The sequence below is a fragment of the Mastigoproctus giganteus genome, chromosome 13, assembly GCF_048544385.1.
Source record: "Mastigoproctus giganteus isolate SK-2022 chromosome 13, ASM4854438v1, whole genome shotgun sequence".
Classification (NCBI taxonomy): Eukaryota; Metazoa; Arthropoda; class Arachnida; order Uropygi; family Thelyphonidae; genus Mastigoproctus; species Mastigoproctus giganteus.
Window position 1 is genome coordinate 17,469,568 of NC_143587.1, and position 22,101 is coordinate 17,491,668.

The window sequence follows — 22,101 nt, forward strand, 5'->3', positions numbered from 1 at the left end:
TACTTGCATTCCCCGAGGCCCCTGATGCGTTATGTATATTATGCAATAAGATCTTATAGTTCGTTAGCACCAGTTAAATTGTGCAGACATTTTGAAACGAACCATTCAGAATATAAAAATAAAGATGGTCAAATTTTTTGTAGGAAAAATTTTCTCCACAAAACAACATTTTGTTGGATAATGAAAGAGCAACAATGGCTTCCTACAAACTAAGCTACTGTATAGTGCTTGCAGGGGAAGTGAATACAATTTCTGAAATTCATAAATCGTGCATCAAAGATGTTCGATGAGAAATCCTGTAGACAAATCAATAAAATTTTTCTCGAATGATAGTTTCACACAGAATTTGTGATATGGTTGAGAATATTGAGCAGGAACTTATAGTTGGAGAAGGATGTTAAGTGGTTGTTATATATTAAGAATTATTAATATATATAATTGACCACTCTTTTACCCATTTCTCTTCAGTTCTGAAGGTGGTCAGCAGCACGGTCTGATGATGGGTATCGGCAAGATACCCGAAACATCACACTATTGTATGTATTAGTTTAGGCTATGCTGAATAAAATATATATTAAAAACTTCACGTTGTAAGAGTGGTTAATAATTAAGAGCAGGAACTTATTTTAAAACTTCAGTCGTGTGATGAGTACTCTTTACAATTAGATGAGACAACGGAAGTTGCAAACCTATCAACTTTATTAGTTTTCATTTGTTATTACTACAATAATCCTATTGAAGACATCTTACTCTGTGAAAATTTACAAACCGATACAACAGAAATGATATTTAAATGTATTGATGAGTTTATGAAGACTCATGGAATAAGTTGGGAGAAATGTGTCAATGTATGTAGTGATGGTGCAAAATCAATGATAGCCCCTGTGAAAGGGGCAGTAACACGAATTAAAAATGTTGCTAAAACAGTGTAAGAGTAGTCACTGTGTTCTTCATAGACATGCACTGGTTGTTCGAAATATCCCTTCATCTTTAAAATGTATTTTAGACGAAGCAGTGAAAATTAACTTTGTGAAAACAACTGTTAAAAACTATATTCCAAATTACATGTGAAGATATGGGCAGCCAACATGTATCTTTGCTGGTACATACTGAAATTAGATGGCTGTCATGTGGCAGAGTTCTTGTCAAATTGTTTGCCATATTCTTACATATAGACAAATTTCTATTAGCAGATCGCTTTAGAAATATTTCGTGGTTGAGTAAAATTGCTTATCTGGCAGATATTCACAAAATTGAATGTTTCTCTCTTCCCTTTAAGGAAAAATGTAAATATTTTCAACACAAGATAAATTATGATCATTATTAAGAAAGTTACAATACTGGACCATGGCTGTTGAAAAAAATATGGATCCATTTCCAACTTTAAATGACTTTACAGTCATTTAAAGTTGAAAATAAATTATTTCTCATCTAAAATCAATAACTGTGGCATTAAATGAATACTTTCCTCTACTAAAAGATTACAATAATTATTGGGTTTTCAATCCTTTCAATATTAAAGAAAAACCAGAGAAACCATCTACTTCAGAATATGAAAATCTCATCGACCTAACATCAAACAGCCAAATAAAAGTTAAATTTAATGACGTTTCATTAGAACTTTGGTGTGACTTAAAAGAAGAATATCTGAATTTATTCAAAAAGGCAATTTGTTGTTTGTACCACATTTGTGTGAAAGCAGATTTTCGCTCTACACTTCAGCTGTCCACAATGAAACCAAACTTTGAAAGAAAAGATGTTTAATCCTTCACCTTAATTTCCAGTTTGAATTAATATTTGCTTTTCCATTATTAATTTTTTTGTATTTTCAATAAATTATTTTTGATTTGTTTTATTTATAATCAGTAAAAATTGTCAGGGTTCCAAAATTTTTTTTATCAAGGTGAAAAGAGTTCTGTGATTAAAATAAGTTAGGAACTGTTGATCTAGATCTTTTTGCATTAGCCTACCCTCATTAATGTTTAAATATTCTGTTTATACTCCAGAATGACCAAATGGGCCAGTAGATTTATAATTTAGTTATTTTGGCAGTATTATCACTAACTGTAGTTTGCAGTTGTATGGATTTGAACCACATTCAACACAAATGGATGTACTGCTGTATTTTTGTACTGACAATTTGACTTTAGCTCAAAAGAAGTGCACAGTTTTGTAAGACAATTTTTATAATCACAGCCTGAAAGTTAGTTTTTCTTGGGTCAAATTCAGCTCATGTAGCTACTTATGGATTTACAAAAAAAATCAATTGCAGCCAGTATATGAACACTAAATGACAGGAATGTGAAATGAACTGAGTGATACCAGCACACTGACTGAATGGGCTAGTTGCATTATTGCTTGGATTTTGCTTAGTGTCAAGTACACTCTCTAGAGTGCTATAAAAGGTTCACAAGAAAAGGTTCTTTAGTTTTTATTTTAGTTTGTGAAAAATGAAATATCATCCTTAGTGTGTCAACTGAAAATTTAGTGTAAAAAGCATTTTCTTATAAACTTTAGCTGGATTAAGGATTAGTTGATGAATGAATTATTGGATTAATAATCCAAAAATATAAGTTATACTAAAGGCACATAGAAAGGACTCTTGCAAAAACAAGTGTCAGAAAATGTGTTAATCATTTCAGGAGTGCATATCTCCAACACATTCAGATGTTTGGGTAATGGAAAGATTGTGTGGTGTACAGTTGCTTAAATTCTGGGTATGGAATTTCTGACAGTGGCTCATCTTTCAGCCTACCCAAACTTCTTGTTTTTATGCATATAAGTTCTTGTAGATGTGGATCAATTGAAAAGAAAGATAACAAAATATATGCATTTAAAACTCAAAATTAAATAGAATACATTAAATAAAAGCAAACACAATAGACTGGTAGTTTTTGGCTGCTGTATGCAATGTTTATCAACTAATGTATGAGTGGCTAGCAGTGCTTTAAATACAGAATGTGAATATAGTTAATCATGTGAGCACAAAGAAAAGGTGATATGCCAGAATAGAATGAGGTCTGGATGGTAGGAGAGGAAACAGAGGGTAGGATTGTACACCTCTATTTCTGTCTTTCATTCTATTGTGGCATCTCTTCCTGACATGATCTTCTCTAAGGAGTGCACACAGGCTCCTAGGAGAGCACTTGGTTCTGTCAGTGATATACAGGAATTTTACTAGCAGGAAAAAGGTGATTATATCACACAAAGCAATGGTCAGTCCACATCCTGAGTACTGCATGTAAGTGAAAGTTTCATTTTAGGACGTGTATCTGTTGAAATGGGTGTAAAGAAGAAATAGATTAGTTGGGGGCTAAAAAGTATCTCTACCATTAAGAGACTTCGCTGCTGCCACCTCCACCCTCGTTGGTAGCACAGTTGGTAGAATCACCATCCTGCTCACATTGGGTGGAAAAAGATGCAGAGTCCTATTGATGACATGAGGAATTTTTATGGGCTTTTTTTCACAATGTGGCTGAGTTAGTCTGTCTCAGGTGGGGGTAGCATGGTTTTTTCTCCTGGAAACTGGTTTTTCATCTAGCAAACAGAAAATAAACCATAGAACATACACAATTTACAGAAAGTATGCATGGAGCAGTGTGGCCTTAGTTGTCAATGCTCTGCTCTTAAAAACCCACACATTTGCAACATCTGGAAACAAGGTGCCTGTGAGGAGAGCTAATAGAAGTGCTTAAGGCCTTAAATGGACTGAGTAAACAAATCTTGATGACATCCTAACTTTCTTGGACAACACAAACACTGTTGTAAACTTAAAGTGAAAAAGGATGGCAGCTGCAGGATAGACCTGCAAAAATTTTCTTCCAGCCAGACAGTAATTAACTGTTTTGTAAAAGTGGGTAGTCAGAAGATCCTTAAGGTTAGACAAATTTCACTAGCCACATGATTTTATCTCACTAATATCAGTTGTTAGCAGTAAATTGTGTAGATTTCAAAAATAATTCCTAAAATTTTGCAATAACATGTCACAATTCCTGCCTATACAGGTTTCATGTTTACCCAAAATATATACACTGCCCTACAGCCACCTCTCCATTGATTATTGGTTATGCCTACCTAAGGAATTGTCAAATAACTAAGTATACTCATGTTTTTGTCCAAAACATCCAATGGTATCAGGCCAAATCACAAAAAAATGGCCCAGAGGCCTTAGAGGAGACAGTAGTGATTGAGAATATAAGATGCTGTAATTGACAGAGTTAAGACTCCTAGCATAGAATGATAATAGGGTGCCACATAAGCAGTTGGTTTGTACATTACATTTCACAGCACTGAAGAGCCCTATGACAATGATTGGTAATGGAATGAAACTGTCCCACAATTACTTTGGGAACCTCTGAAGGCCTACAAAAAATTGTCCATTTGTAATGCTGGTTGTTGAAGTGCACATAATCCCTTAGGGAGATAGTTGGGACATGTTGGCACCAGTAGTGCGCAAGATGCTGCATGATATGGGTTACTGTGGTTGTGCAGCTACTAATCACCCTAAGTAATGGCGGTGGTTTTTATTTTTCTGTGATTTGGCCTGATACCATTGGCTGTTTGGGACAAAACCATGAATACTGAGGTCTACTCAGATATCCTGGACAATGTGCTATGGCAGCCCCAAAACAAGAGCTGAATTGGTTGCCCACTTTGGAGGCCAAATGACAGAAATATCAGAGAACATTTACAAAAAAAACTGGTGGAAAGTGTCCTACAGTGTAACACTTTCCACCAGTTTTTTTTTTTAATGAGCTTCTCTGTAAAGAAAAGTTATTTGTAGATAATGCAGGTATTAATGGCAGGGCTGTTTCTTACAACTTAGGGAAGTAGATATGATAATGATCTCTTGCTGTTACCTGCAAATAATGTTTGTATGCACTCACAGATGGCAGTAATTTTGAGGAGGGTTAACATGTTCAACCTTGTCTAGCTTCCTCCCACCTCTATAATGGAAAGACAGTTGTAGAGTGTACAATTTATCTGCATATCTATTGCATATTGTTTGTTTCTTCTGTGTTTTGCTTGGCATTGTATTGTTAAAGAAAGTGTCTGAGTTACCCTTACGATTTCTGCTATATTCTAAAATATTTCTCTACACTTCAGTTGCAAGACTGGTCATTGCACCAAAACTTGTGCACCATATATGGGCTCTATTACTTGCACCACAAATTGGAGGATGTGGCTAACTGGGAAAATTAAAGTATGCCTTATCAGAAGTAATGTCTGCTGATTGAACGAAAAAAAAAAAACGTTTCTTCCACCTTTGCATATAAAGCTTGGGTTAATGAACTTTTAAGGTTATAGATAAAAAAGGAAGTGTATTCTGCTACCTAAGGGAAGCATTACCCAATTTAACAGATGCAAAACTGAAATGAAGAATTTGTCCTCAAAGTAGATGTAGTTGCGATAAAACTACAGGTTATGGAACTAACAACTTGGTGATCGTTTAAAGTAGTTGTGCATGGATTTTTTGGAAGAAGTAAAGATAATTATGAATGTCTGGTGTCTATAGATGTTATAAAGATATAGGCTGCCAGATGTCTTTGAAAATTCATTTTCATTCCTATTTAAGTTTTTTTTTGCTCAATTTGGGAGAGGTAGGTAAGTGATGAAGGCAATGCCTGGGCATATATGTCATGGAGACAATTTTAGTATCAGCAATCTATTTCCTTTAAAATCTGCAACCCTCACTCCAGATGTATGAAAAAAAATTGTTGGTGTTGCTAGAAGCGATGCAGAGACCTGTATGGGTTTTATTTTTTGCTGATGCGGTGTAGGCTTGCTGCCTTCCATCGTTTGCTAATAATAATAAATACAATGCAGACATCTACTGTTTAGAATTTATATGGAAAAAATGGCAAGCAATTCAGAACAAAGGGCATGATAAGGACTGCTTGCATGCAAGAATCATTCTCTCTACTGCTTGCATGCAAGAATCATTAACATAATTTAAAAATAATAATTAACATAACTAAGGATATAGAAATAACACACAAAACAGGTCTTTGTGGATAGAAATGGCTTTTATTGAAAATATTGCATCATTGACATGCTCTGATCTTAATATTAGAATCTTGCATTTTATTTTAATGGCACAAAATGTATTACTAAATATTTGTACATATTTTATTTGTGCTGATTTAAAAAAAAAAATAAATCTTTATTAATATTTTACTAGAAGGTCACTTTACTCTCCCCCACCTGATGCCCTTTCAAGCATCTATGTGTGATTGTGTGTTCATGAGCTGATTTGCTGCTTTTTAAGATGCAAAGCAAAAATACATCCAAGAAGAATTCCTACATTCCACCTTAAGGTCTAAAATGAATAGAATTTCAGATATCAGCATTGACCCATGTGTCAAAGTCTAGCAAGAGTAATATTTCCCCAATACTACGGGATCAGAAAAGTTAAGCATTAGCAAAGCAAAAATGTTTTTTTTTTTTTTTTTTTTCGTGGACTGGATCACATTTTTTGGATGTTGTGATGAGACAGATAATTTTCTAACTGTCAAAATTTCATCAGTGGATTGTAAGTCTGCCTGGATTGTAGTCCACCATATCAGTTTTTAGTTGAAGTTGTTTACAAATTTTAGTTAGTTGCATTTTTGGTTCAAAAAAAAAATTAAAAGAAGCAGATAACTCAGTAGGGTATTTTGTCTCTTGTCAAAGCAAGATTGCGGATATTTTGTAAACAGCCTGCTGCATCATCTTGAACACTTTCGTTTTCAGCTTGTACCATTTTCAGTAGAAGCTAAAAGAAAAATAAGCAATTAATTAACACAAGGAAAAATATTTAGAAACAAATTTGTTTATTTGGATTTCAGCAAAGCATTTAATTTGGTCCTGCATGTGTTGCTATTTAAGCTGAAACAGTGATCATTATTAAGATCCTTAGATGAATTACAAAATGGTTACATGACAGGAAGAAAATGGTTGCAATTAATGGTTCTCTTCAAAAGGTACACTGAGTGGACAGAAATCATGGGATCCTTCCTAGTAACAGATAGGCCCACCTTTCACCTAGAAAAGGGCAGTCAAATGGCAAGGCATTGAGTCCACTAGTTCACGAAAGAGTTCGACAGGTATTTTCATCTACGCTTGCTGCACCGCTGTCCATACTTCCGTTGCATTCCTGGGTGGAGGATCCAAAGCTCGAATGAACCTATCCACAGCATCCCAAAGATGCTCCACAGGGTTCATGTCCAGTGAACAGGGAGGCCATTCCATGGTGGTAAAATCTGCGGAATACTCTTTGAATCATGTGCTGGTCACCATGGTTCTGTGGGGAGGTGCATTGTCCTGCTGGAAGAGTCAATTGTCCAGTGGCTGCACGATAACCATGAAGGGATGCAAATGGTCTGCAAAGATGGACACGTAATCTGGACTGTTCAGAGATGTGTCTAGACGTACCAGTGTGTGCTAGTTGAACATGCCCCAGACCATTACCGACTATCCATCTGCTTGATCAGTTCCTTGTTGACATGACGGGGCATAGCTTTGTGTAGTTTTTACCATATATACTCCCTCCCATCCACTCAAAATAACTGGAAACGGGACTCATCAGACCAGGAGACCTGTCTCCAATCATCCAAGGTCCAGTGCCAATGTTTTTTTGCCCAGTTGAGGTGTAGAGTCCTGTGTCGTCATGTTAGCAATAGGACTCTGGTGGGTCGGCGGCTCCCATAACCTATTGCGGCTAATGATCACCTGATGGTTTTGGTGGAGATGTTCTCCCTTGTTGAAGTTTGTGGTGATTTGGGCAACTATTGCTCACGGGTTGGCAAACAATGCGAGACAGACATTGGCGGCCACGTTCTTCCATCACCTTTCTGCACCCATATGTTGTCCACAATGAGATGTTATTCCAGAAATGGCATATTCCCAATACACTCTTGTTACTGGCGAACGGGATAGTGGTGCAATTTATGTACCACCTCCACTATAGAGCAACCCATTCATCAGCTACCCACTATCATCCCTCTTTCAAAGTCAGTTAACTCAACGTTTATCCATACTGAAATCAAATTACAGTCTACATGAATGCAGTGTACCTAATACATGCCAAGCGGTGGATTCGTCCACTAGTGAGAGGGGGTGACAGTGTTGCATTTCCCAGGAACCCCACGAATTCTGTCCTTTCAGTGTACTATGGTCAGTGGGTAAAGATTGGTTTTGGAACACTTCCTATTTCTGACATTCTTAAATAACATTGAGACTTTGATGTCCATACCTACAGTTGATGTTAAGATCAGGAGGATGGTTAGTAATAAACATCTTTATTGCAAAATCCCTTACTGAAGTATCTCATATTGGAAATAATAAAATAAAAGAGGAAGTGAGAATGAAATTAAAAGATATATTAATTAAGATTAAGAAAAATTGAAGATGAAGGCCAACAGAGATATTAGCCTTGGTAGAACAGAGTGATGGTCCTGTCAATAAGCACTACATGGAAGATGGCTTTACAAAACATGCAGCATGATGTAAACTTGTGCTGCAAGTAGAATTTGTGTAGGGAGAAACATTTAGAGTTGACAGCAAGTTTGAACAAAAGCCAATTGTGGTATCTTCCACTTAGAGCTTTCCCAAACATAACGGGCATTCAGATCACCAATGAGCATTTCAATGGTTGCTACTAGCCATGTATTACCAAATTTGCCATTTAACCTCTGAAGAGTTGTTGCAAGCTGTGATGTGTGCAAATTCTGAATGGATCAAATGTTTGTATGCAATCCACTTCAACAACAGCCACTATTTGTGTTTTAAGATTCTGTTGATAGTTGGGTGGGCAAGGGCCACTCAAATTAACTGCATTGGATGGATAATTCTGCTAACATATTTAATAGTCTTCAAATTGAAGACATGAAGTAATTGTTACTTTGTGTGCCCTCTCACTATGTATATCTTTGTATACAGGGTGATTCACTACCAGTGCGACAAACTTGCAGGAGGTGTAGGGGGCACAAAGACGAATCGGAATCACATAGCATTGCAGAGTCCGAAATGCCTTCGTCATGCGGTAGAGGACGTTGAATGGGAGGTCGTGTGAACAGCGATCCCGCTGGAAGTCAGCATTTGCGAACCGTTTCTGTTGAAGAAACCAAGTAGCAAAAGTCCTCTGGAGTGGATAATCCGCAGGCTCCAATGATTGGACGCGTTGCAGATGGTATGAACTCATTTGGTTTGTTGACAGTATCCTCCATACAGTGAATTGGGAAATACCCAATTGTTGGCCTATCGCTCGAGTACTTGTACTCGGATTGCCTTCTGCAAGACGTAGGACATTCTCCTCATTGTCTGGCGTCCTTGTCGTTCGCTCTCGATTCATGGTACCTCTGGTGAAACAACCAGTCTCACGTAACCTTCTGTGCACACGTGCGAAAATCGTATGATGAGGAACACGCCTGTGTGGGAAACGTTCCTGGTACAAGCGCAGAGTGGTGCGCCCGTTACAGTCCGCAGCTCCATACGCGAGGTGATGTCGGCCAGTTAAACGTTTGAATACTCGTCCATCCTACTGACTTCTGGCGGGATCGCTGTTCACACGACCTCCCGTTCAACGTCCTCTACCGCATGACAAAGGCATTTCGGACCCTGCAATGCTATGTGATTCGTCTTTGTGCCCCCCCTACACCTCCTGCAAGTTTGTCGCACTGGTAGTGAATCACCCTGTATAGATGAGTTATCCAATCATGAAATCACTTGGGACCAAAGACAACCCTCAAGTCAGTGTGAGAAATCTGTTGAATGGGTGCTTCCTACCATGGTTGGTAGAAGGTAGGTGGAGCCTTTTCTTAAGAAAAAAAGCCATCATGGTTGATTTTTTTTTAGGTTTAAGCTGAGAAAAGACATGTTGAAATAATTCACAGAAGGTAGCATTCAAGTGGTAGACAACTGTGGGGAGTTAGGTATCGATTCTTCAGGACTACTTGCAAGGACTACTTTTTTTTGCAAATTACACCCATGCAAACAATGGTTTAGAACATGAAAGAATTTTTTTAAAAAAAGGGAGGGAGTTCAGTGCTGTATATAGACTTCTGTCGACCTTTGAAGAAATATTCACCTTGGGTCCCCTTGAAAAAATTAAAGGTGAAATTCAAATAAATTCATGAAGTTTTCTGATTTTAGAATAAATGAAAAGCCAAGAATATTTCATTCAACTGATCAAATCATTCTTGTAAGCTAACGATAGCTACATCAATCATTATATTAAAAAATTCCATTTCGAACCTTTTAGTTGAATCAAAAGAGCGTTCATCTGATAAAGTTTCATAGGTAAACTTGTGCTTTTTTTCTAGAAACTTGCACTTCTGGTAACTGACAGTACTTCCAATTCATTCAGTTGCAATGTCTATAGCTTTATCCATGCACAATTTAAATGATGATGTTCTAAATTCGTTTAGTGACTAAGAGCACCTTCTATCAATATAATTGCAGTGTTCATCGCAAGTTTACTACTTTGCTTGGCTTTACTTACTTTATTTATAATAATTGTTTCACACCAAACAATTACACTTATAATAAATTTAAAAGAAGCAATTTATGTTAACAAACCTTGACTGCAGTTTTGCATATTTTCCTTTGGCCTGTCCTTTGATTTCTTTTAATGCAGTCGTAATATCTTGTTAACTGATATCGTTATATTCAGAGCAAAACAAACAGTTTTAAATGTGAACCTGCATATTGTGGGTTTTTGTTGCATTAAAACTAGGTTTAAATAATAAAAATAGGCAAAAATTAATTTATTTTAACATCTGATTATAAAATAAATAAATTTACTGTGATATAAATAAGGCAATATTGAATTTCTTTTCTATAATTAAAGTATTATATTAAGAAACAAGCAAGTTTTATATTTAAAAAAATTAAAATATCATTAGCATTCGGGCCCCCTACATTCCCAGGCGACTGCTCAGTCCGCATGTACCTAGATATGGCCCAGAGGGGTTCCAAATGGCTACTGTGTAATTAACAATGAAAGTGTGGTCTTAAATGTTTAATCTATTGTAACTTATGTCACTGATAAAGAAAGAGTGAAAGGCAGCATTTAATGCATGATTTATGGTTAAAAGAAGACATACATTGCACAGTTCATTAGTATATGAAGGCATTGCATTCTTCAGGTCATTATAAACGAGTTTTAAAGCCTTCACCTGGTTGCACAAACATATATGCAACTATGTTGGAACAGGCTTCCATAGTTATAAGGATGGCAACTCATTGAGAAGGATTTCACAATATGAGATGTTACAATGATGCCAACTAATAAACTTTGGTTTGTCTAAAAAATTTTAACTATGCAGTAATGATACAAATGCATTAATGTCATAAATAGGCCACTTTATGCAAGGCACACCTGCTCAAACAATAGAAATGCCCTAGCATATCAGCTGGTGGGTCAAAATGTTTATTTTAACCAACTGCTGTACTTGCAAATGTGTATTATAGTGAAATGGTGTATTTCCATCAGCTGTTTCATGGGCACATTAAGAATATATCTCAAATTTTTTTGTTATTTAGTCTCAAAGTAAAAAATGTTTGTATATTTGAATAACTGCAATCTAAAAGGTAAAATATTTTAGGCCAAGTTTAGTAGGTCACTTGACAAGAAGCAATGATTCTTTTGTAAAAAAATTATCACAGCAAATAGGTTTTTTTTTTTTTTTTTGCAACAATATCTTCTTCTTCTTCCAGTCACATAGTTACCTGAGATTTGTGGCCACATACAAATTCCTCCAACTGCATTGATCATATGCTATACGAGCGACATCACAAAATGTCATGCCCAAAAGTTCACTGATCTCATCCTTCCACCTAGTTGCAGGTCTTCCTTTAACAGCAGTTTTTGGAGTTGATTTTGTTATGGTCTCTGTGGCATCAGATAATGTGGTGGTATGCCATTGCCTACCACATGGCCGATTTTGAAAGGGGCCGTCTTTAATCATAGGAAGAGTCATCATGCACCCTACAAAATGCTCTTGAAAAGGAAATACCCATAGTAATGTTAGTCATTTGGTTTTAATATTTTTAAATTGCATACTAAAAAACAGATAAAGCAAATGATAAATTCACAATTAGGATAAAGATGGACTGAATTAAAATGCATTAATGATTTAATTGAAATCATAGTTAATAAATGAAAATAAGTGATATATACTTTTACAACACCGTTGCCATGCATAGTCACACAGTTAATAGGCTCCATTGAAAGTTGATATAAGGCATGTACACTAGAATAGCGAACATTTTCACTTGGAGATTTCAGATATTCAACCAAAGGAACAACTACCCCTGCTTTTCCAAATGCAATTCTGTTTAATTTCCATGGACAACAAGATGCAATAGCATCAGCTAGATGATGTCGAAGTTCAATGGTATTCTATTAAAAAAAATAATATATATATAAAATACAAGGTATAATACACAAACAACCAAGAATTATACAAAATTAAATAAAAAGAAATTCTTAAGTGAATTTCTTATTATATTGTCCTCTGTGGACAGAACCGAGTCAAAAATGTCTCATTGTGATGGATCATTAAGACGTTTTGCACTGAAATAGTACAAAAAAGTCTTTTGTGCTGATGAGTGTAGCTCAAGTTGAATGGGTTGCCATTTTAACTATGTAGGCTTATCAGAAAAATAACTGCAGATTCTGGGCCTCCTCCTGTTCTTTAAAGCCATACCAAATCATTACAATCATTTTCCCATAACCCTCTGTGGTGGCAAGCCTGGCACTACAGTAGCTCCCACAGTGGTGCTCATCTTTTCTCTCTCTCTGATGGGCCAGAGAAGGATGAAGGAATTAATGGAATTGTTTATTGGTTGATTTAGAGATTTCTTAGGTGCATCGGCAACTATGGCCATAGCGTGCCAGAATTGTTTATGACAGAGCCTTTGCCATAATGAATAATTCTATATGTGCTACTCAAAATTTAGATTGAGTAGCACATATAGAATTATAAAATATAGATTTAGATCAAAATATATCATGAGGTGTACTTATTCAGTGAATATGCAGTAATATGCATATGTCATCTGTAGGTGATGCTGTGGCAGTATGCATGGAAGATGGTAACACTAAAGTTGACCAAATTGCTTAGTATGGTCATCAACTAAAGTACTGTTAATCACTATCATCTGTTGGGCTATAAGCTATAAGTAAATACCCTAGTCCTGTGTCTCAGAGGATGAGTAGAATGGTTAGCACCTTTACTGGAACTAAACCTTATGCTTGTGGAGCCACTGGAAGGATATTTTTATGTACACTGAGGTAGAACTGTATGAAAAAATGCAAGCTACAGAAGTAATGGCTTCAATGGACACCATAGAAATCTGAGTAGCTGAAGGCTTCTCATGTATGTCTAAATACATATGTGCATAGTGACAGTGGGCGCTTTGAGCACCCACTAATATTTTATATTGAATTTAGAACTGTAAATCAATGCTGATTCACTATTCAAATCTACTCTACTGCAAGGTCAGAATTTTAAGCTTATGTTTAGTTGACAATTTCAGGGGATTACTCACCATCTGACAAGAGACAAATATGTTTTGAAACAGGCTGTCATAGTGGTGCCTCATATTTCAAACAATAAAATAGCCTTCTGATGATATTATTTGTTTAAAAGTAGTGTACTTCAAGGCAACGCATGGACACTAAAGGTTATTCTATTATGAGTACCATATATCCATAACATTTACTTATGGTGTTTGAAAGTCTGCTGTTTGCCAAACGTATGGATGGACAAGACAGATCTCAATCTACTAAACCAAAGCAGATCTCTTCACTAAGTATTAAGTACTCAATAAGAATAAAACAAATTGTATTAAATTAAACAAATTGGTAATTATTTTGAGAAATACTTAGCTCCATGCTTTAAAAGCAACAGTTTGCTTACTAGCTCTGTAATATTGGGAACCTTACATCCAGAAAAATTCAGTACAGTAATACCCCGACTTACGCGAACTCGGAGTTACGCGGTTCTTGATTTTTTTGTTTGGCAACACTGCCGCCCACTATCTTCAAGGTCGTTTTTCATATGTTATCGATATATGGTGTGACGGCGGAGAGTGAGAGCGAAAGATGAACAAAATTCAACTTTACTGCGCATGAGCTGCACACATATACAAGAATTTGTATTCCAACTGTCATATTTATATGTGTGCATTCGAATTCATGCTCAACGTTTGTCGGAAATTACATCGTTTTCACGAGAGAAATGGATCGCGTCGGTCGAGCCGTATACAGTCAGTCCTTGTATAACATGTGTTTACACTACACGAATTCGATCATACACTATTTATAAATACGGTAACGATATCTTATAATATAACACGAACCAAATTGGCTTATGCACGATTTGCCTTTGTGTTTACAAGAAATGGCAGTCGAACGCAGAATCACCCCAACCGAACGCAAACGATAGGAATGAAGAGAAGAGTCTGAAAATGTATTTGTTTTAGGGGAAACACATTTCACCATAATAACGTAAAAACCAACACAATTCCAGCTATCGGTATGCAATTAGATGGAGTTTACTACCAGTTTATAACAGATTCCACTAGCAGAAACGCAACTGGATTTTTATTGTTTTATGGTAGTAACCCCTAGAAATGTGAGGTGTTAATAGTGTATCTCTGCCTTTATGGTGTTGTTTATTCAGTTGCTACATGTGTGCAGCTTTGTTTATGCGTATCAAGCGTGCCTCCTCGTTTTGTAATTGTGCTTTATTCCCTAAAAATGAGTAAAATACTTAAAAGGTGTGAAAAGGAAGCGTACTGGTGAAGACACTGCAGATTCAGAGAGAAAAAGAAAAGCAATTATCGATAAACAGAGGCGGACTGGGTCAAAAATTCTTACCCGGGAAAATTTATAGTGGCCTCATACTATGGTTTATGGCCAAAATCAAACAGGCCCACCAGGGTTTCCCCGGTAAGGCTTATGGCCAGTCCGCCTCTGTCGATAGAGAAAAAATATGAAATTGTGAAACGCTTTGAGCGAAATGAAAGACCATGTGATATTGCACGTGCTACAGGCCTAAATGAGGCAACGGCGAAAAGCACATGACAATTGCAAACTTGACAGAAGGTCTCAGCTCAATTGAAAAGGGCTTAAAAATTTTAGAAAACAGACTACAACGAAGAACGCGTTATAGTTACAAAGCAAGGAATAAAAAAATTATTAGCTTGCTACGAAGAAATTCTGCGTGAAAAAAAGAAGTCTGTGTCGTCAGACGAATGTTAGATTTTATGAAGCCATCGACATTGAAATAACTTTTTTACGTAAGTCATTTATTTTTTTAATACATATTTTGTATTAATATGTATAAAGAACTGCAATTTTATAATATTTTTCTTCTAAACTAGTGTTTTTGTTAGTCCTTGGTCCCAATTAAACAAAATTTATACGTATTTATATGCAAAGTTGTACCCCGACTTACGCGAATTCGACTTAAGCGATTTTCGTCGGACCCACCTATTGCGTAACTTCGGGGTATTACTGTATAGTAATTGCTTATATTATGGATGATGTTTCTGAATCCACTTTGAGATTCTGTTATCAGTTCAAGGGGGGAAAATAATAATAATACACAAAAAATTAGAGAATAAAAAATGAAGGAAATCAGATTAAACAGTAAGAGCCAGTACCCAAGCAGAGAAGTACAGCTGTAGAGAATCCTGCAAAGATAAGGTGTAACTACAGCTTGGAATAACACAAGCTATAGTTACACCTTATCTTTGCAGGAACTACACCCATGCACAAAATACAAAAAGCAAAACTGACTCATTATAAGATGAATAATAACAACAAAAAGTTTAGGGAAATCACAGTAATCACTTTTTTGGGAAGTATCAGCTACTATGAATTCCTAAACAGCCATATTTTTATTTTATGGTCTCATCATTGAAAGTGAACCAACCATGGATGCCCTTGTATGACTGAAAATTAGCGATGTGCATAATCAAGAGTCATAATAGAAATAACTGATTATATGCAAATTAGGCTATTACAAAACTGGAAAAAAAAAAAAACAACAGTGGAAGGATCTGATAATGTTGTGTGTTTTATATCAGGACAACCCCCATATAACACGAGACTTTCTTCCTTACGGCATGTTTTAAATAGTTTAATTTTAATTCTTTTCACCTCTTATGAATTTATTTTCTTAATTTATGGATTTAGTGGTGAGTACTGCAATGATAAGCTCTTGCTTAATAATTTAATGAAAAACTTACAGTACTTCAAGCTTTAGCTAAACAATTCAATAATTAATTATTAAATTAATTTATCACTCCATTATAAAAATAATTTGTTTATGTCCACCATTACCTGAAAATGACAGATTAATCTAAAAACACAAGGTTAAATATGGGTGAGACCCTCTAAAACCTGAACAACTCAATGTAAAACACAAAATGTAAAGTTTACTGGTGACTACGGTCAGTTGACGAGCCTGAATATAAACCATGGTGTCCCAAAACGTTATAAAATGTTATAATGTATCAAGTACATTATGAAATTGTTATATAATAATTATCTTTAAATTCTTTAAAATGTATAATTTGCTTTATAATTTCTGTTAAATATAGTGACAATAATTAATTCCTTCAAAAGGATTAATCTTTAAAAGGGTTAAGTGTAACATAACAGTACTCTTTAGCCTTTCTGTTTAAATGACCCTCTAGTCAAAATAAGTAACTAGCCCTGGTCTATAACAGTGAAAGATGTTTTTAACACCCTTCTCTTCTACAAAAAATGGAAATGTTTTTTAATTCTGCTTTCTTGAATTGTTGGTATTTTAGGTGTAAGATTCACTGCATGTAATAAATAGTAAAATATTTTTATTAAACTTAATAATACTCACTGTGTTTGTCAGTTTAGCCAAAAGTAACACTATTCCATAATCAGTTAATACAGCAAGATTTTCCATATCTTGTGCAATGCACGAAATGGCAGCACAGATGGAAACAAGAACGTTCAAATGTTCAGATCTCAGCAGACCCACCATTAACTCAAGACCTCCAACAAAACTTCTAACCATTTCTGCTGATTGCTATAAATACAACATACAAATAACTAATTAAATATTTAACAGAGATGGCAACAACTTTCAAATATTTAGATATCAGCAGACCAACAATTAACTCAAGACCTCCAACAAAGTTACTAACCATTTCTGCTTATTACTATAAATACAGCATACAAATAATTAATTAGATAATATTTAATAGTTAAATACATTAAATTAAAAATTTTATTTTCTTGCCTTGGCTGGGAAATTTTTCTACTATGATTTTACCAGAAAGTGTGTCCTGGTATGTATATGTGTACGTGGTTGTTGTTGTTATTTGGTTTTTAGGAGCATTAGCAACTAAGGCCATATTGCTCCGGGATATGCGGTGGTCATTCCCTGAATGACCTTTCCGCATCCTCCGTATTTGGTGGTGACGGGCTCGAACCCCGGTCTAATCAAGAAGCGTGTGCTACGCACTGCTGCTCCTTCCCACCTGGCTACGGAGGCGCTGAGTACATGGTAGGCAAAGTCATAGAGGCAATGATTAAGGGTGCAACACAGGATCACTTAAATGGAATTTGGAAGGAAACAGTATGGTTTCTAAAGAGAAAATCATGTTTAACTAACCTAGTTTGCTATTTTTACAGTCACTCATGAGCTAGATGTAGAAAATAATTTCAACATTGTTTACTTGGATTAAAGCATTTTACTCCATCCCACATGACAGATTATTGTATAATCTGAAATACACTGGAATCACAGGGAAACTAGGTGGATCACAGGATGGCTGCAGGGCAGGAGGCAGAGAGTGCGATTCTTCTAAGGTTGGGCTAACATAAAACATAATGTTTCCCAAGGATCAGTATTGGGATAACCTTTTTTGATTTTCTTAAATAACAATGACAGAGATAGAGGTCATGATATCAAAATTTGCAGATTATGTCAAGATCAATGGAGAAATTCATGATGAGCACCAAGGAGAGCTTCTTCAGGATCACTTAAATAGACTTCAGAAATAGAAAAGAGGCAGCTAAGTTTTAATGCCGCAAAAAAGTGCAAGGTCACTTGGAACAACAACTCCAAAAACAACTAATATACGTGGTATAGTTGAACTAAAGACAATAGAAGAAGAAAAGGATTTTGGAGTTACGATACAGCTGACATGAAATTCTCATGGAGAATCCCATCAGCAGTGAGCTTGTTCAATCCATTCAAAGTCTTAAACAACTCAATCAAATCACCATGCAGGTGCCTAATCTCCAGTGGCTGCAATTTGCAGAAGAGAAGCTTTTTTGGTAAGAGCATCCATTTGTTCACCTCAACAATCTCACTGCCCTTCTCTGTACCAATTCTAGCAGCTCTACATCTTTCTTAAAATGAAACCTCCAGACTTGTATGTAGTACTCCACATGGACTGACTATTTCTTTATATAATGGGATGATCATCTCCTTATCCCTGCTAGAAAAATTCTTCTATATCATTGACAAAACCCCATAAGCTGTCTATACTGCTCAGAGAACTTCATATCTGACTGCTCAATTACTCCTAAATAATTTCCATTTTACACTATCCTGAGTGTATAACAATACAGTGGTATATTATTATGCCACTCATATGCAGTACTTTGCATTTGTCAATGTTAAACTTCAGCTGCCATTTCTCAGCCCAACTGCCTAATTTTTCTAGATCTTTAAGAATGGGATGCTCCCATTATCCAGCTTCCAACCCATAACTGTTTTGTCAGTAGTCTCAAATGAATATTTTTGCTGTTTTTGAGCTTCAGCCTGCATATCAGTGACATAGCCCATATTACACCATTATGTATGACGTGTGTATAAGTGTGCTCATGGACCAATATGCATGTTGGGTGACATGGAAGCCTATGATAGATATAAGCTGGTCTGTAACCAAATCACAAAGGAGATTAGGCAGGCAAAGGCAGATTATAAGAAATCCTTGGCAAAGGATGCAAAGAAACACAGAAAAGAGTTCTTTACCTATGTAAACTCTAGAAGGAAAGGGATGAATCAGATTGGTCCACTGGATATTGATGGTTCAACAGTTGAGGATCCTGCTCATGTGGCTAACAAACTAAATGAGTATTTTGCATCTACATTCACACAAGAGGAGTTATTCAGGAAGGGGAATGCCAGAGGTGAAGTAAACTCTGGCAGTGAGCTAGATGATTTTGTAATAACTGAGAGGAAAGTGGAGGAGAAATTGTTAAGGATAAACATAAAAAAGGCACCCGGGGTGGATAGGATCTATCCAGTTATATTAAAGGAGGCAGCAAAGGAAGTAAGCAAACCCTTAGCCATAATTATGAGAGCTTCTTTGGACTCAGGGGAGGTACCCATAGACTGGAGATGTGCAAATGTGACCCCTAATTCACAAAGGAGGATCAAAGGGTGACACAAGTAATTATAGACCTGGGAGTTTAACTTCTGATCCAGGAAAATTAACGGAGGCACTGGTTAAAGAAGCACAGCAGGATCATCTAGACAAGACTTCAGTTATAGCTTGGACACAGCATGGTTTTGTTAAGGGAAAGTCTTGCCTGACCAATTTGATTGGATACTATGATGCAGTCACAAAAGAACTGGATGCAGGGAATAACTTTAATATTATATATTTGGATCTTAGAAAGGCTTCTGATAATGTTGCACATGGAAGATTGCTGCACAAATTGGAGCAGTGTGGCATTGGAGGCAAATTGCTGCTATGGATAAAGGGATGGTTGAGTGGGAGAAGACAGAGTTGTAATCAATGGACACTGCTCATCGTGGACTAATGTTATTAGTGGAGTCCCTCAGGGTTCAGTGTTGGGTCCATTGTTGTTTTCTGTATTTATAAATGATATTGATGATGGTATATCAAGCTTAATGTCCAAGTTTGCAGATGATACAAAGGCTGGCAGGGTTGTTAAGGACACTACTGACGCTATGTTGCTGAAACAGGATCTGGAAAGGTTGAGCAGATGGGCTGAGAGGTGGCAAATGAAGTTTAACATTGACAAATGTAAAGTACTACATATGGGAAACAGTAACCCCAGAGCAACGTATCAACTCTGTGGTACTACACTGACAGTGGTAGAGAATGAAAAGGACCTGGGGGTAATTGTGCAGGCAGATATGAAGTTTTCTGAGTAGTGCAGATGGGCTGCAAGAGTAGATCATGGTGTCTTGTCAATGATATACAGGAATTTTTCTAGCAGGGATAAGGAGGTGATTATTCCCTTCTATAAGGCAATGGTCAGGCCACACCTTGAGTACTGTATACAGGTCTGGAGGCCTCATTTCAAGAAGGATGTAGAGCTGCTGGAACGAGTACAGAGAAGTCCAACAAGATTAGTGAATGGAACAAAGGGTTGCTCTTACGAAGAAAGGCTTAAGTTTTGCAAATTACAGTGTCTGGAGACTAGGCACCGGCGAGGTGATCTGATAGAGGTGTATAAAGCCTTGAATGGTTTGAGTATGCTCAATGCCAATGGGATTCTTCCTCTTGCTCAGAATAATCACCTGAGAGGGCATAAATTAAAATTGAGGAAAGACAGATGTAGGATAGATGTCGCAAATTTGCCTTTACCCAGCGGGTAGTTGGTTGGTGGAACATACTTCCATCCCTTGTTGTGGAAGTTGATAGCCTAAATAAATTTAAGGCTCAGCTGGACAGGTATTTCGAACGAACGGAGGGGTGAAATGGGGGTGTTTTTTTTTTTCTGGCTGATGCTGCATAAGCTTGCTTTCTTGCATCATATGCCTCTACTAATGCTAATGTTATACAAGCTGAAAAACTTGGAGTAACTCGTAAATGGAACCCTATTTCTTCTGCCTGAGATTGGATATCTACAACCTCAATTGAAGAGGACTTTAGAAATTCCTCCAGTTCATGATGGGACTAAAAACCCAGACCTCTCTAATACAATACAATAAATCACCTTCTATTCACAATGGGAATGTTCAGGATTCCCGTTTGGCTTAAATTTTTGGAGTATGGGAGATACACTTGATCCTAATCAAGTTTATGTGATAGATCATATCCATCAATTACATTATCACTATTGGGTGGAATCACTTTATATTACTACCACATACCCACTAGCTTTAACTGTAAATTAGACCTTCGTTTTTGCACAATTCATAAGTCAGGATAGCAGATGGATCACAGGTACATTGTACCCCTAATGCCGAAATCTGGTCTTGAGGCACTTTTTAAGAAAGCAAACGGCACCTTTTTTTAATGTATTGAATGTACCTGCTGACAAAAAATCTGGCTATGCTACTGCTCCCATCCCACTCTGGTACTACATTTTACCTATTTATTTTGTGTAGCATTGTTCTAAATTTTATGGTTGAATAAGAAGACTCCTGGGATTTCAAAACTTACCATTTGTTTTTACTTTACCTTTATTTTAACTCAATAGTTTCTATCAGTTTTTGTGTGTAAATATACATTTTTATTTTTATCTATATTTTATCTCTGTCTACTTTGTTGGTTGGAGTAATAACTCCAACCAACAAGGTAGACAGAGGTAAAAAAAGAATATTTTTATTTGTTGTCTAACGTTTGGCATTTCTTATGATATCACTTGGAATAACATCCATGACAATGCAGACCATACCCACACACAATGAGAGCAACTGGTTGCTCTCATTTTGTGTGATTTAGTACCTCCAGGTACTAAATCTACTTCATCTTAAGTGGTACCTTCTAGGAACACATTTCCTTAACAACGAAGTTTACATAGCAGTGTAACTGTGGCATTCCTACAAAAGGTTTTCAAAAATCTCATCAAATGTTGTGATAAGTATTTGAATGTTCACAGCAATTATTTTGAGAAATGGACTACAAGCAACTACCTCTTAGCAACTACACAATTTCCTTTCAATTCTTTTGTAGTTCTAAAAATAAAATATGAGAACCTTACTTTCCAACTTGCTCTCATACAGCAGAAAATACACAATTTATTTTGTGAATATTAAAAAATAATTTTTACAAATAATGTAAACAGTAATAATAATGTTTATTGTGAAATATAGGAAGTCATAATAGTTATAACTTTCACTAATTTTTATTAAT

General features: G+C 36.2%; 1 protein-coding gene across 1 annotated transcript in view; it reads right to left on the reverse strand.

Annotated features, from left to right (window-relative positions):
* Positions 1-6,452: 6,452 nt before the first annotated feature.
* Positions 6,453-22,101, reverse strand: part of LOC150075815 (outer dynein arm-docking complex subunit 2-like) — an 85,492-nt gene continuing 69,843 nt past the window's right edge. The window contains exons 11-13 of the mRNA XM_090387193.1: positions 16,872-17,060; positions 12,161-12,382; positions 6,453-6,754 (exon numbers count right to left, since the gene is read on the reverse strand). Coding sequence (XP_090243319.1) covers positions 6,644-6,754; positions 12,161-12,382; positions 16,872-17,060 — 522 coding nt within the window. The 3' untranslated portion in view covers positions 6,453-6,643. The remainder of the gene's footprint in view (positions 6,755-12,160; positions 12,383-16,871; positions 17,061-22,101) is intronic.